This window comes from Cyprinodon variegatus, unplaced genomic scaffold (assembly GCF_000732505.1).
Source record: "Cyprinodon variegatus isolate N-32 unplaced genomic scaffold, C_variegatus-1.0 Scaffold123, whole genome shotgun sequence".
NCBI lineage: Eukaryota > Metazoa > Chordata > Actinopteri > Cyprinodontiformes > Cyprinodontidae > Cyprinodon > Cyprinodon variegatus.
In genome coordinates this window covers 226,721-240,229 of record NW_015150576.1, presented here as the reverse complement: position 1 = coordinate 240,229, position 13,509 = coordinate 226,721, and the positions used below count along the sequence as shown (strand labels likewise).

Genomic DNA, 13,509 nt, shown 5'->3' with positions numbered 1-13,509 from the left:
TGTTTGCATCACAGTCAGATTAATATTTTATTGTTGTTCAATCTTAATGTTTTTTGGTCTTTTCTTTTCCTTTTTTATAAATGAATAGACCAAAAGACAGACTGAAGGTTGAATTATTATTTAAAACGATGCTTACTTTGTCATGAATGAGTTACAAAAAGAAAAAAAGGATTTTCGCAATGGATAAGCATTTCATGAATCTTTCTGTTTCAACTGCAGTTAATCTGCAAAGTTTAAGTACAGATGTCTGGCCTCACAGTCCTGTATCAAAATCATTTCCTGAGCTGAAAGCTGAAAAGTTAAAGAACCTGCTAATTGAGGGGAGCATCATTAGCATAAAGACCTGCAACAAAGAAGGAGTCGATTATATAATCTATGACCAAGCAAAGGGCAGCAGCGTTTAAATCGCTGGGATCGATCGGCAACGCTGGCGTAACTCACTACTTTAAATCTTACAGAGTTCCAACGTTTATGACCTCAGTCATGCAGCAGGCTGAGGGCAGTGAAAAACAAAAACAAAAAACAGCGGATAAAGCTGAGAAACAAGAGAGAGGAACAGATAAACACAACGACCAGATGCTAGCTGGTGATAGGGCACAAAGAGCTTGTTGAGCATAATGAGCGCATCACTGCGGTGTGACCTCTGATGCTGCAAATCACACACAGGGAGATCCTGGAAAAAAGATCTGCCTAAATGAGAACCTCTTTCTTCACAAGCAAAGTCATGACCTCTGAGAGTCAAAGTGTGATGCTAGCTGCAAATCTTTAAACAAAGAAGGAACATTTGGTTGAATTTTATTAAGAAAATGACTGTTCACAACTGAAACCAATTACAAACCCAAACCTTTTTGTATTGATGGAGACAGCAAACAAAAGCACAGGCGTAACAAATTAGCTCCCCTCCCCTCGGATCGCAGGGGTCGACGGCGTGTGTGACTTATGTAACAAAGTGATGTAATGTTGTCTCTCTAAGCCCTGAAATTTTTTTTTCCCCTTCAGAGCTCAGAATCCTGCCTTTTAGTGAGAAAGCTGCTGTGTGTTTATCCAGATAGCATGTGTGGATTTGTGTGTATGCACACATGTAATGTGCCTGTTAACTGTCAGAAGCCTGAATGTCTACAGGCCTCCTGAGTGCTGACTCTTTGCTTCCTCATGCAAAGAAGGAGGGGGAGGATCAGGTTTGAGTAGAGTCTTGAATGCTAACAGCTTTAGCGGGCACATGTTCACACTCTTGTTTATTCAAGACTGCAGGGGGGATTTGCAGTTGGACACAGAGAGAGGACAGAGCGAGCAGTGAGACGGCAAAAGTTGCTGGTGGCTTTAAATAAAACATTTAAAGCAAACTGATCTGAGGGAAGGCTGGCTCCTTTTCTTTTGGACAAGGTGAGGGTTGACTCAGCACTGTGTAATTGTGTCTCTGAGGACAGCAGCAGCAGCACAGACCTGCAGCGCCGCAGTCGCAGCAGATCTCGTTGCCTGGCATTCGCAGCACGTCTTCTATGATGGCTTTAGTCAAGTCCTCTAATCCGTCCTCCCCGCCACTGCTCTGCTCGCCTCGGAAAGCCATGTTTAGAGCCTCCTCCTTGCTGTTAGTTAACACTGAGATCCATCTGCAAAACAGGAGTTATACGTAGTATATAGTGATTTTTTTATGAAGATAAACATCAATTCAAACCTATTCAGCTAAATTCATCTTCCCATCATCTAAAGGCAAACATCCCCACAGCATGATGCTGCACAACCTTATGTGTCACAGTGAGAATTATGTTTGCATAATAATGTGCATTGTTAGCGATCCACAATGCAATAGCCCCGAACTACTAACATCCATAATAATAAGGACTATTGCTTCCACAATAAAAAATACTGCACATGCAATTAACGGACGTGTTGTAGGTGATCTATGGGGCCAAAATTGTTGCTTTATTATTTACAAATGTGTGTGGAGAGTTGTGTATCTGTATCTCGATTTGTGTGTGTGCAGTGGGATTTGAAAATGTGTAAATAAAACTGTAAATGTGTGAGGAGATTTGTGTGTCTGTAAAACAATCTGCAATGTGCAAAACTACTTGTGTGTGTGTAATCTGGTTTGCAAATGTGTAAAAAATCCACAGATCTGTATTCAGATTTACAAATATGTACTGAAATTTGTAAATGTGTAAAAAAATCCACAGATCTGTATTCAGATCTAAAAATATGTACTCCACACACATTTGTAAATAATAAAGCAACAATTTTGGCCCCATAGTGATCTACCAAGATTGCATTTGCAATGAGTAGTAGGAGCAAAGAGTTTTGTAGGAGGATTTTCGCATTTTCAAGCAATGTAGTTAGATAATAAAAAATATTACAAAAAAGGTGGTCACACTAACACATGCAGATCTGACAACAATCTCACACTATGGATAAAACTTTTTTGTATCAAAACTATTTCTACATAACGAGCACAATTCAAATGACCTAAATAATCATATCGACCTAAACACTATTTTTTTCACCACCAACCACTGTTACTACACCAATGATCAATTCAACCAGAACTTTACTACTAAGGTCATTCTGTCAATAATCCATTTAAACACATACATACACACACACACATAAACATATATATGTAGTTGTAATGCAGCTGTGATGAATAAGGCTGGATATCGGGACCAAACAGAAGAGGTGAAATTATCTTCTAGGATATTTAATAGGGGTGTAAGAAATAAACTGAATAAATATTTTATTTGACAATATTTATATGGATTCAAATGACCAATATCGTGATATTTCAAGCTAGATATTGGCACTGATTAAAAATAAGGCTGAAAGGATCTTAAAGGTAAAAAATGGTTATAGGAATACATGTACTTTGCCAAGTTCTTTCCAAATGACACCCCTAATATTGATATTTAGAAAATCTATTATTGAAAAACAAGGAAAAAGTGCATAAATTGTCTGTGAAAAGAAATAGGATATTTTTTTCCAACTGTGAGGTAAAGTTATTTCAACTCATCTTGATATTCAAAAGTCTAACTTCTTGACAGCCAATTTTGCTTGCAGGGTTATTTTCCATGAGAACAAGGCTGACTAACTCAAACAGAAACACCCACGTAGGACTGTGGTCACTACCAATCAGTCAGACAGGAAACACTGTAGCTGCCTTTGAAACGTGCCTGCCTACAGCTCACTGCACCGTACTAACCCTTCACCACTTGCACTACGACATATATACAGAAAGGCTTCATAAGACTGCCCTCCACTACTACTTTAAAGCTGTAAAGAAGAGCCATCGAGTGGGCAAAAATGGATTAAATTAGAGTAGCTCTGTATGTGTGAGAAAAACAGGCTATTTCAATCCACTTCTCTGTAGGTGTAGCGACACAGAGCCAAATAGTTCTTCTCACCATCTTATAATGTGCATTTTAATATGCTTCCAATAAGCGGCAGGCTTTGGGTGGATCCACAACAGTAGCTAAATTGGATAAGGAGTATTTCAATGAAAATCCCTACATGCAGCCCCCATGTTTGGCATAAAGGGCGCGTTAAGCAGCACAGTGAAGGGTGAACCGCAACAAAGCAGGAACAAAGTTCTACATGATCAGAAGAAGAATACCCCAGAGGAGAGAAAAAAAGATTTAAAATCATGTTTTCATAAGGTGTCTGTCCATAAAGCTCAATGCTGCAACACCTACATAGAGATGAAGACAACACACACACTGTCTGAGCTACAACTGTTGACTTCCTGTTGGTAAATAAAACACACCACAGCCATTTGATCAGAGGAAGCTGTTACTAATAAAAGTCTGTAGGGAGACAGGCAAGGGTGGATCTCACATTTCTAAGCTATGGTCACAAGGAATTCAGTCTTTGAATGCATCATATTATCTATCTCTGAGGAAATTAAAATCATATTCAGAGGAACATCAACTCCCATCACTTCTACAGTGTGACTCTTGGTTTGAAGTGTCTATTTATCAAGGTGAAGGGTATAGAAAAAACACAGGCTGTGTCCGAACATCCACCCTATTGACTATATAGGGCACTATATAGTGGTTAAGCCATTTTAGACGAGTGTCTGAACACTCAGTGGATGAAAAAGTGGTGGTCTCAAATTTCCCACAATGTACCTTGAAAAGTAGAAATTATCTGTGGTCAGTAGAAAAGCAGATATATCCTGGAATGCTTTGCGAGAGCTCTCCTAACAAAGCATTATGGGATTTATTGTTAAAGTGTCCCGCTGTCAGCACCAAAATGACAAAGATGGCGAAGGAACCGTGTGGGGAGGCGGAGTCCTATGACCACCGGGGAGCGAAAAGCAGTGAAAAGTAGTGTTCACTATAAAGTCTATCATATAGCCTTCGCTCTGACCGAGAGATTTAGGTGTTAGGGTGGACGTTCGGATACAGCCACAGTGTTCAGCTAAGTCAGCAAGGTGTATCTCACTTGAACCTTAATGTCATAACTATTGTTTTTTTACTATTTCATATTAAAAGGATTAACTGACCCATTTGGGAATTAAATCTCCAGTTCTATGAACTTCCTTTGCATCACTTTGAGGTTCAATTTTAGCCATCCAGCACATATCAGCAAGCCTTTATTTGGTTGTTGCTGCAATATTTGGCTAGCAGCTGTTAAAATGCTGTAGCAATGGTATAAACACGCTTGGTAAACAGGGTGGGAGGGCATCCAGGCTCATTCTGGGGATGTTTATAAGACATCATCAAATTTTTAAGACTGTGATGCTGCAGCACAATTTTAAAAAGATACATGCGCAACTGAAGCTGACCTATGTTGAGGAAAGAAGGACTTTTATTTTCCAGCAACAAGGCACAGTATGAATCAGAGTTGAGAGTTTAGTCTAGATTTGGCTCCTACTGCCTGCCAGATGTAAGACCTGATAAAATCAGTTTTCCAGGTTTTATAGTCGATATCTAATCATTTAATGTTTCCATTTTCAACTTTTAACTTCTTTTTTAGCACTTTAAGATTCATAGCAGTAAATACACTATATATAACAGTTATTATTATTGTTATTATTTTTATTATTATTATTACCTCTAACCCCATGGCTTAGAACTTCATCCTTCTTTTAAGGCCACTCTAAAACTTCCAGCAACATATTGAATTTTCTTTTAAAATTGGACCACTTGATCAGTTTTGTGTTTCTAATATAGTGAACAAAAATCTCTCCAGATATAATCTATTTCTTGGACATGCATTTTTTTCTTCTTTTGGACTGTTTTTCTTTTTTTTATCGCTGCACGCAAGCTCTTTGGGATTGCACTAAAGTTAACAAGTTGATGCAATCAGCTGCTTATCTTCTGATAGAACACTTCAAACCAATCTGACTGTATGATCTGGTTGAACTGTCTCTGTAAAGTACCTTGGGGTGACATGAGTTGCAAATTGGTGCTATATAAATAAACTGAATTGAACTGAAAAGAACAGGCGACAAGTGTGATAGGTTGTGTATAGATACATTCTCCAATGTTAACTTTAGGGAGCAGAATGACCAATTGTTTATTCTGTTAAAAATGAATAGATGATTGTTTGTCGAGGCTACATTAATAGAACAGTTCATTTAAATACTAACTAGAGGAAGGGATGTTGAGGTGTGAAGCATTTTAGTTTTTCAGTATGTGTCAATGTGGAAACTAAAAGATCACCAGTTCCTGCCTCTTGGATATCTGTTATATCTGAGTTGTTTTATTTCAAGCACCCCTAATGCAACTATGCTAGGTCTTATTTGATTCCTATGGCATACCTTAGAGTACAAATTTGCAAATGATTCCTTTTCAGTTATGAATCATTTTTAAATAGAAAAAGTCATTAAAAGGTTGAATATACAGTTTCCCCATTAAAAGTTGGGTCTAAACCCTGGTTAATAAGCAGAATGGCCATCATGTGGGGGTCTCCTCACATGATGGCCATTGATGCTTCTTTTCTTCATCCTGAGTTTGAAAATACTCACATGACAAACTCTTGTTCATCTTCAGCTTGGAAGTGATATGTCCTGTTATCTGAAGAGAGAACAGACCAGGATGTTGAGCATGCAAAGCAATTGTTTTGCATTTTATGAAACAATGAGCAGCAGCAGGCTGACGTTTGAGTGTTAAAGACACATGACAAGAGAGTGAGAAAAAGGTCAAATAAGGTGTATGTTCTGTTTTCACACCCTTATTTGCCATTCAAGGTTTTAAGTTAGTTTCAATGATTCTTTTGACAAAAGGGATAAAAATAAATAATATGCTCTTGGACTTCCTTATGACTCAAAAAGTTAATTTTCAGCAGGAAAATTCCAATTGCTCTGCAAGTCTGAAAACATTTATAACAATTTCCTTCCTATTTAAAATATCTTGGCAATAATTAACAAATGTCTATAAATACGTTGTATTTGTTTTTAATTAGGCCTATCAGTTTCTTATCAGAACTGTTCAGGAAAGCATCAACATAGATGTTTCTGTAAAACTTACGCGAAATTAGGTCGAAGCATTTCCTGTCTTCAGAGCTTGGCTTCACCTGGCAGGTGAGCAGGTTGAGTTTGACAGGCTGCCTGTTGGACTGGAAATGAAACAATTTTTAAAGATCGTATGATGAACCAAACAGTTTAAAACACTTCAGTTATTAATTTTGTTACTCTCTACCCTCAATTCTTGGTATTTTGCCAAGGCGTCCTGTAATCCAACATTTAATAAAGAGATATTCTACTGCAGATTACATGCTAAAAAAAAGCTATGAGTGCTGCTATAAAATGTTAGAAACAATCTTGAAAGAAAGGGGATTTAAAAAATGATGTAATCTCATACATGGATAGAGCTTAATAATTGATATTTGTATATTGGTTGCAGACAGATGCTTAAACACATTTAACCATTTACCCTGCAAATTAAGCTCCAAAATGTTAATTAAAAAATTAGGATCTGGGTTTTACTATGCAGTAATTAAACACCTATTTGGCATGAGCACACCAAGCATAGTCTCCTGCCAGCGTCCGGGCAAAGAATACACTAGGACACGTGGTAATGAATTGCTAACAGGCTGAGCTGTGCCTCAAAGCCAAGCTGGCCTGCCCTCAACTAAAGTCACCATGAGTTCAAATAAAGAAAAAACACAGAGCCGGGAAAAATGATGTCAAATTAAGACAGATTCAAAGGTTTAATATTGACTACCACAAAAAGTGTCTGAGATGTAATCTAACAGCACAACAGACCAACACAGAAAGGCTTTTCTTTTACTTAAAGGTCATTTCCTTCTTTTGACTACACGTGCCACATAAAAAAAGAGGTGTGAGACAGCAGTTGTAAATAAAATTTTCTACTTAACGCTTAAAAAGAAACTCTACTAAGTGAACAAGAGCTAAAATGATTACACTTAGACAAAGCTTTTCCCTACGTGCTGTGAAACAGCTGCTATAAAATGCTGGCTTAACAGCATCAACATCAGTCAGTCAATTCCACTTTGGGGTAGGTTAGCTAGGTTTTCTTCAATTCGTAAATTTGTTAACTAGGTTTTCTTCTACTCTCCGTTGCTCTGGCTACATTTTCTCCAAATCTTTGCTATTTTAGGGAGTTGTAATTCTACTTTGGGCTATGCTAGTTAGGTTTTCTCTAACTCTTTGGTCGGTTGACTAGTTTTTTAAACATGCTTAGCTATTTTAACTAGTTTTCCCTCTCCTTTTGGCTATGTTAGCTAGGTTTAACCCACTCTGCAAAACTGCCAAGGCTCTTTTCCACACTTGTGGTTTATATATAGCAGTAATAAAATGAATGTCCTGTCAATTCTAAAGTTTTGTCAATTTATAAAACCATCAGTAAGCATCATTATTTGCTTAAGGCCTCTCATAAAAATGTCTAAATTGACCGGACATAGTTTGATACATTTGTGTTTTTGCAAAATAAATAGTCCCTAGTAGCTTTGATGGAAGAGGAAAAACCAGGCTGAACTATACAAGCAATCTCAAGATGTGCCAGTTTAAACAGTATGCACTCGATCAGCGATGAGTCACCCCAGCGCAGCAGAAGGAGGGATGCAGATGGGTGGAATCAGAGGGTGGGGGGTTTCCATGGCAACCCATCTATGTCAATGTGACTGTGCCAGCCTCCAGATTGGAAAAGCCCTACACACCCTCAGAGTGCACACTGTTCTCCTTCTGAGCTGCACTATCACTCCTGAGGGGTTAAGTGAGTCCACACGGCTCTAGTCGGGTGTGTGTTTGTCTGTCTACTCACTGTGGCATGAGAGATGGTGAGGATGCCTCCCTTCACTGAGCACTGCCTCCTTTGCCACACCTTCCTCAATCTGTGAGAGAACGTCCCATGTAGATGGGTTATCATGTATATTCTCTGCTGTCCTTTATATTTCAGTGGTGTATTGTTTGCAGCTTACCCGTCACTCTTCTTCAGCAGGTACCCTTTCTTCTCACTGCCAAACTCTTTGTTTCCCTGCAGCTGATGCATGCTGTAGCCACCTTGCTTACTCTGTGAGTCCTGTGTAAAACCGTACAACAAATATGCACAAACATTTAATAAAAACACTTTTTGGACATGATGATCAAGTCATGCAATAAAGAAAGACTCAAACATGCTACTTATGTATTCACAAGGGAATCTTATAAAAAAAAAAGGAAACCACTTTTTATAGAATGGCTGCTAACGACAACGGTAAACAGCATGCTCTGCAACACCCCTGCACAGTCAAACCACAGCATGCTCAAACTTACTCTTCTAGACTTGATTCCAGACAAGCAGAAAGCAGTAAAAAGGGGGAGATAGAAGGGAGAGGTGTGAAAAATTTGGCTCGAGTGAAGGTAGTGGGTGTGAACATGTGTTCTCCAGAGTTCAAGGTGTCAACTTGTAAAAACTTATAGGAGGTGTGACTCAAACAATTGTCTATACATCCCTTCATGCTTTTGAGTGGGTTAAATGTGTAGAAACAGCCCATGCTGTGAGGTATGATTTAAAAGTGTGACAATAGCCAGTAGGGCACAACGATGGTCCCCAGTCCTGCCTTCAGCACACTGGCTACCAGCACGGTACAGCACTAGGCACTCGCTGGGTGCTACCGATGAGCTCCAATAAGGTGGTGGCCAGAGTGAGGGAAAGTAAAGCCGGGCGTACACTGTGCGATTTTCCAGTTGTGCGAGAATCTTTAGTTTGGTCATGCGTCGTGAGTGGTGTAGCTTACGGGGGGGTACGATCACCTCTCGATCAGGAATCGTGAGGTCGGGAGAATATCAAACATGTTTGATTTTCTCCCAACTGTCGTGGGCAAATCACTCCGTGCGCATGCGCAAACAAGGATTCTTCTTTTTATTCTTCCTCTCAGATGTAAACACAGCAGCTTTCTGTCTGTAAAATTGACAGACCGTAGTAGCCACGTTTGCTCAGCCATGTCTTTTTTTCCAAATATGTTGTCACCTTTTCTGTTTAGGGCTTTCAGTACAAAATTGCACAAATCGCCAAGGCAGCGCGTTTCACTATAGAGAGCTCTATATTCCCCTTCTATTTGTTCGGCTTCAGTATAAAGAGCTACAGAGCAGCTCCATCACACGGCGGAGCTCAGACCGACGTGGTTTTTAGTCGTACAGTGAGAGCAGGTAGATCGCATAAAAGCGTCGGGCCGATAATAAATTGTGAGCTGTGAACTCACACTGTACGACTTAACCCTGCGGTTTAGTCTTACAGTTTGAGCATTAGCTGTGTGCAACGACTGAAAAAAATTGCACAGTGTACGCCTGGCTTCAGTGGTGAAACCAAACGCTGGATCAGAGCTGTAGTGGCTGTTTTTAGGTTCCACATAGCCACTCTGTTCAGAGTTTGGTTTCAGTTTGGCCCTATGGGTGAAGAGGTGACCTGCATACCTCTTTCTGGTCCAACTGGAGGGAGGACTTGATCAAATCTCGCAGAGCAGTCAGCTGCTTCTTTTCTTCATCCTGAGTTTGCTTTATCTGAAAACAGCAAATGCCACAGATTTTAAACTGTGACATTTCTTTATAAAGTAATAATTCTTTATAAGTCAAATACAAGACATTTAGAAGTGGTTACAATCTAAATTCAGTCACATATTTAGACAGAAACACTGTTCAAAACTAATGAAACCATCCACCCTTGTATTTTGTTACCATGGAGACAAGCTTTGTTGTAATCCTTCAAACTGGTCTTCTATAAACAGTGTTTCATCAAGCCTGTTGAAGATGTTTAGCTTTTGTTTGGACCTTAGATCATTTTGTTCACATTTGTTTTCATAAATAATGATATACAGTGGATTGATCTGTAATATATTTATTTGAAAGTCTTAAGTGAGTTGGAGTCGATATTCAGCTGTGTTTAAAAACAAGCTTAAATCAAATTCCAACTAAGACCAAGTTAAACCCAAAAGCCTGAGATTCAAAATAATATGTGACATTAAGACTGTTTTCATTTGCCTTGAGAGAAATTCATTTAAAAGAAAATCAATAAACCGCTGAAGGCTACTGCATTTTAATGTCAGTAAATTTTTAGTCAATGAGTAAAAAAGTCATATAAATGTGATTTCATTATATGAAAAAAAAAAATTAAAAGCAAAAAAAGGAAATGCAACAAAAAATATGAAAAATAAACAAAACATAAGAAGATAAATAAACTTAGAAGATAAAGTAAAAAAACATAAACTATATAAAAAAGGTAAAATATGATTAAAAAGGCCAAAGTTAAAAACATTTAATATAAAATAAGAAAATAAAGGAAATAAGGACAAAATTTAAAGAGATAAAAAAGCAAAGTAAAAAAAAAAATAATAATAATAATAATAATAAGCAAATATCTAAACATAAATTAATTTGAATAAAATGCTGATGTTTTTGCTGGTAAATAAATAAATTGCATAATGGGGGAGGAATGAATGCTTACATTGTAGAGATCAGCTGCCAGCTTCTCGATGTACTGCTTCAGCTTATCTGCTGTCTTCAAGCCATCTTGGAAGAAACTTGAGAACAGAGATGAGAAAGCCCCAACACTCAGACCCTGATCATTCATTAACAACACAGCTTTTTATGAAAAGTCATGTAGTACATTGTGATCCCTGGTTGAAGTAAGACAGTTTGCGATTTAGCGCACAGCTCAGCTCATTCTCACTATTTGGCACCTTTGGCGTCTGGTGCTGGAAGCAGATCAGGCTTTGACCTCTCTCTCTGCAGAGGCGTTTAGCACGCTCTGAAATCCATTACACATCCGTCAGCAGTACACACCTCGATGAAGTTCTGCAGCAGCAAATCACCACTAATGACTGCCCTCCACCCGACTCTTCTTGGAAAGAACATCTCCCTTCCTCTTCTCATTACTTTTCCTGCCACGTCTATTTTAGCTCGTTTTCTTTCAATCACTGCATTGATGAGCCAACATCTTTCCTCCTACGCTACCCAGCTTACCTTTCAAAGTGCAAAGGATGCACACTTGACAGCTACTCTATCATAAAATGCAGCCTTATATTTACCAATATGGCTGCAGAAATGAAGGGGAGAAATTACTGCTAAATTCCTCCAGAAAAATCTTCCTAGAATAATGCAGCTATAGCTTTAATTTCTCCTAAAGGGGGCCATTTTTCTTTCTTCTCAAGCTTTGACCACTTTCCTCTGCTCTCAGTCTGCTTTTCTAATGCCCCTAATCCATCATTCCTACAGCCTTTCCATCTTTCAAGGCCCAGGTTGAACAGATTAGCTGGGAAGTGCATTGTTTTGTCCAAGTGTTATGACAGGACATGGTAACCCTGGAAGAAAATCTGTCATTCTGTCACAGGTTTTTGTGAGCTGCAGCTCTGGAGAGAGAAGCACCCACTACATTTAAACGCTAAATCCCCTCAGCTGCCATAGTGTATCTATATGATGACCTGTTCAGATTTATGAGCCATCTTAATATCTGGGAACAATACAAGACAAATCTGCTCCAAAGACAAGACATTGAAAGGGACCCTTTTTCTTTTTTTTGAGTCAGAAATATGACTTAATGGTTTAAAAAAATAGTAACAGGCTGCACATATGTGTTGGAGGGATTATGGTGTACTTACTTGCACTGTGCGTGGTAATACTTAATCAGGTTTTGCAGGAGGTCCACTCCTTTCTTGGTCTTGATCTCATTTACTTTGATCAGGTACTGAAAGCAGAGGAGAAAAGCAGAGTTAGAATTCAGGGCATGTAAAAAGGGTTTTTATAGTCTGAAGAGGAAGAAGAACCATATAATCAACACTTTCCCTCATCATATTAGCCTCACGGTTTCAGGTCGTAGTTGGGCATCTTCACCTTGTTTTTGCCACCTGTATTTTAATGACTGGACTACCTCACCAGTATTGGCCAAGCTCTGAGAATGACCTCCTATTGGAGTCAGACATGTTGAAGCGGAGGCACATTTAAAGGCTGCAGGACGAATAAAGGGTGAAAACTGCTCTAAACATACAGCCAGAGCAATAATGGATTGGTTTAGATCAAAGCTTATACCACCCTTAAAATGGTCTAGTTAAAGACTAAAACCTGAATCCAGCTGAGAATCTGTTCAATCAGCTGAGGCTGAACTATTTTTTGTGAATAAAAGGAAAACAGATAGAAATATCTTTCTCTAGATGAGCAAAGCTGGTAGAGACATGTCCTGAAAGACAGAGATGCTCTAACAGAAACATTTCCACGGGGAGACTGAATATATATCTAACAGGTTTTTGTATTTTTATTTTGAAACATGTGAGTAAACCACGAGTCACTTCCCTTTTACCTGATAATTATTTACAATCATGTATGAGTCTCTCACATAAGATACCTTAAAGTTTGTGTTACAGTGTGACAAAAAAGTGTCAGACCTCAAACAGTGTAGGGGTGTGTATACCTTTTCAAGGCGCTGTATGCTTCATTATACTATAAATGAATGACTAAATTATTTTATTGAAACTGTGATATTGTTCATTGTAGACCAGAGCAGTAAAAAGAGTGAATGTTGAATTCTGAGAAAATATTTTACCCTCTTCAAAAAAGGGGGGAAGAATCCCTCTTGGCATCTTTTAAGGAGAAGATCCTTAAGAAGAGGAGCTTTAGGCCTGTTTACTCAGGGAAAACTCAGACTAATGTCCTCAGACAGCGCTCCCGCCAAATAAACAAATGAAAGATAATCTTCAGATAATCCTACAAAGACCCAATAGATTTAAGGATTGTAAAGAGGCTAAAGACCAACTTTTCGCAGCAGTCAGCTTTTAATGCAAACGTACAGCTCCACTGTATATTGATGCATGCGAGTTAACCCACGCACGAGTGAACGTGTGCATATGTGTGCAAGCATGCATGCATGTGCTGTCCCTTTGTCTGCATGGCGGCAGAAGATCATCCACATTTTTGTTTAAAGCTCGAGTGGTTCCGGCGTCATTGATGAGCGTCGCCGCGTGAGCGGGTTTGTGAATCCCTTCTGTGTGAATGAATGGCAACTATCATGCTGTTGCAGGGTAGAATGCAGCCTGCTGATCCTCATTCCTCCGTGTGGGACAAAAAAAAGGGGGGGGGGGGAGTGAGAG

The 13,509-nt window shown here is 38.9% G+C and overlaps 1 protein-coding gene across 2 annotated transcripts in view; it reads right to left on the bottom strand.

Moving 5' to 3' along the window:
• Positions 1-13,509, bottom strand: part of asap1 (ArfGAP with SH3 domain, ankyrin repeat and PH domain 1) — a 77,631-nt gene that overhangs the window by 16,895 nt on the left and 47,227 nt on the right. Inside the window, exons 3-11 of one of the 2 annotated variants that reach the window (XM_015375675.1) lie at positions 12,028-12,113; positions 10,875-10,950; positions 9,848-9,934; positions 8,708-8,716; positions 8,374-8,474; positions 8,217-8,286; positions 6,462-6,549; positions 5,960-6,008; positions 1,444-1,610 (exon numbers count right to left, since the gene is read on the bottom strand). In XM_015375675.1, coding sequence (XP_015231161.1) covers positions 1,444-1,610; positions 5,960-6,008; positions 6,462-6,549; positions 8,217-8,286; positions 8,374-8,474; positions 8,708-8,716; positions 9,848-9,934; positions 10,875-10,950; positions 12,028-12,113 — 733 coding nt within the window. The remainder of the gene's footprint in view (positions 1-1,443; positions 1,611-5,959; positions 6,009-6,461; positions 6,550-8,216; positions 8,287-8,373; positions 8,475-8,707; positions 8,717-9,847; positions 9,935-10,874; positions 10,951-12,027; positions 12,114-13,509) is intronic. The other variant, XM_015375676.1, reaches the window with a different exon arrangement.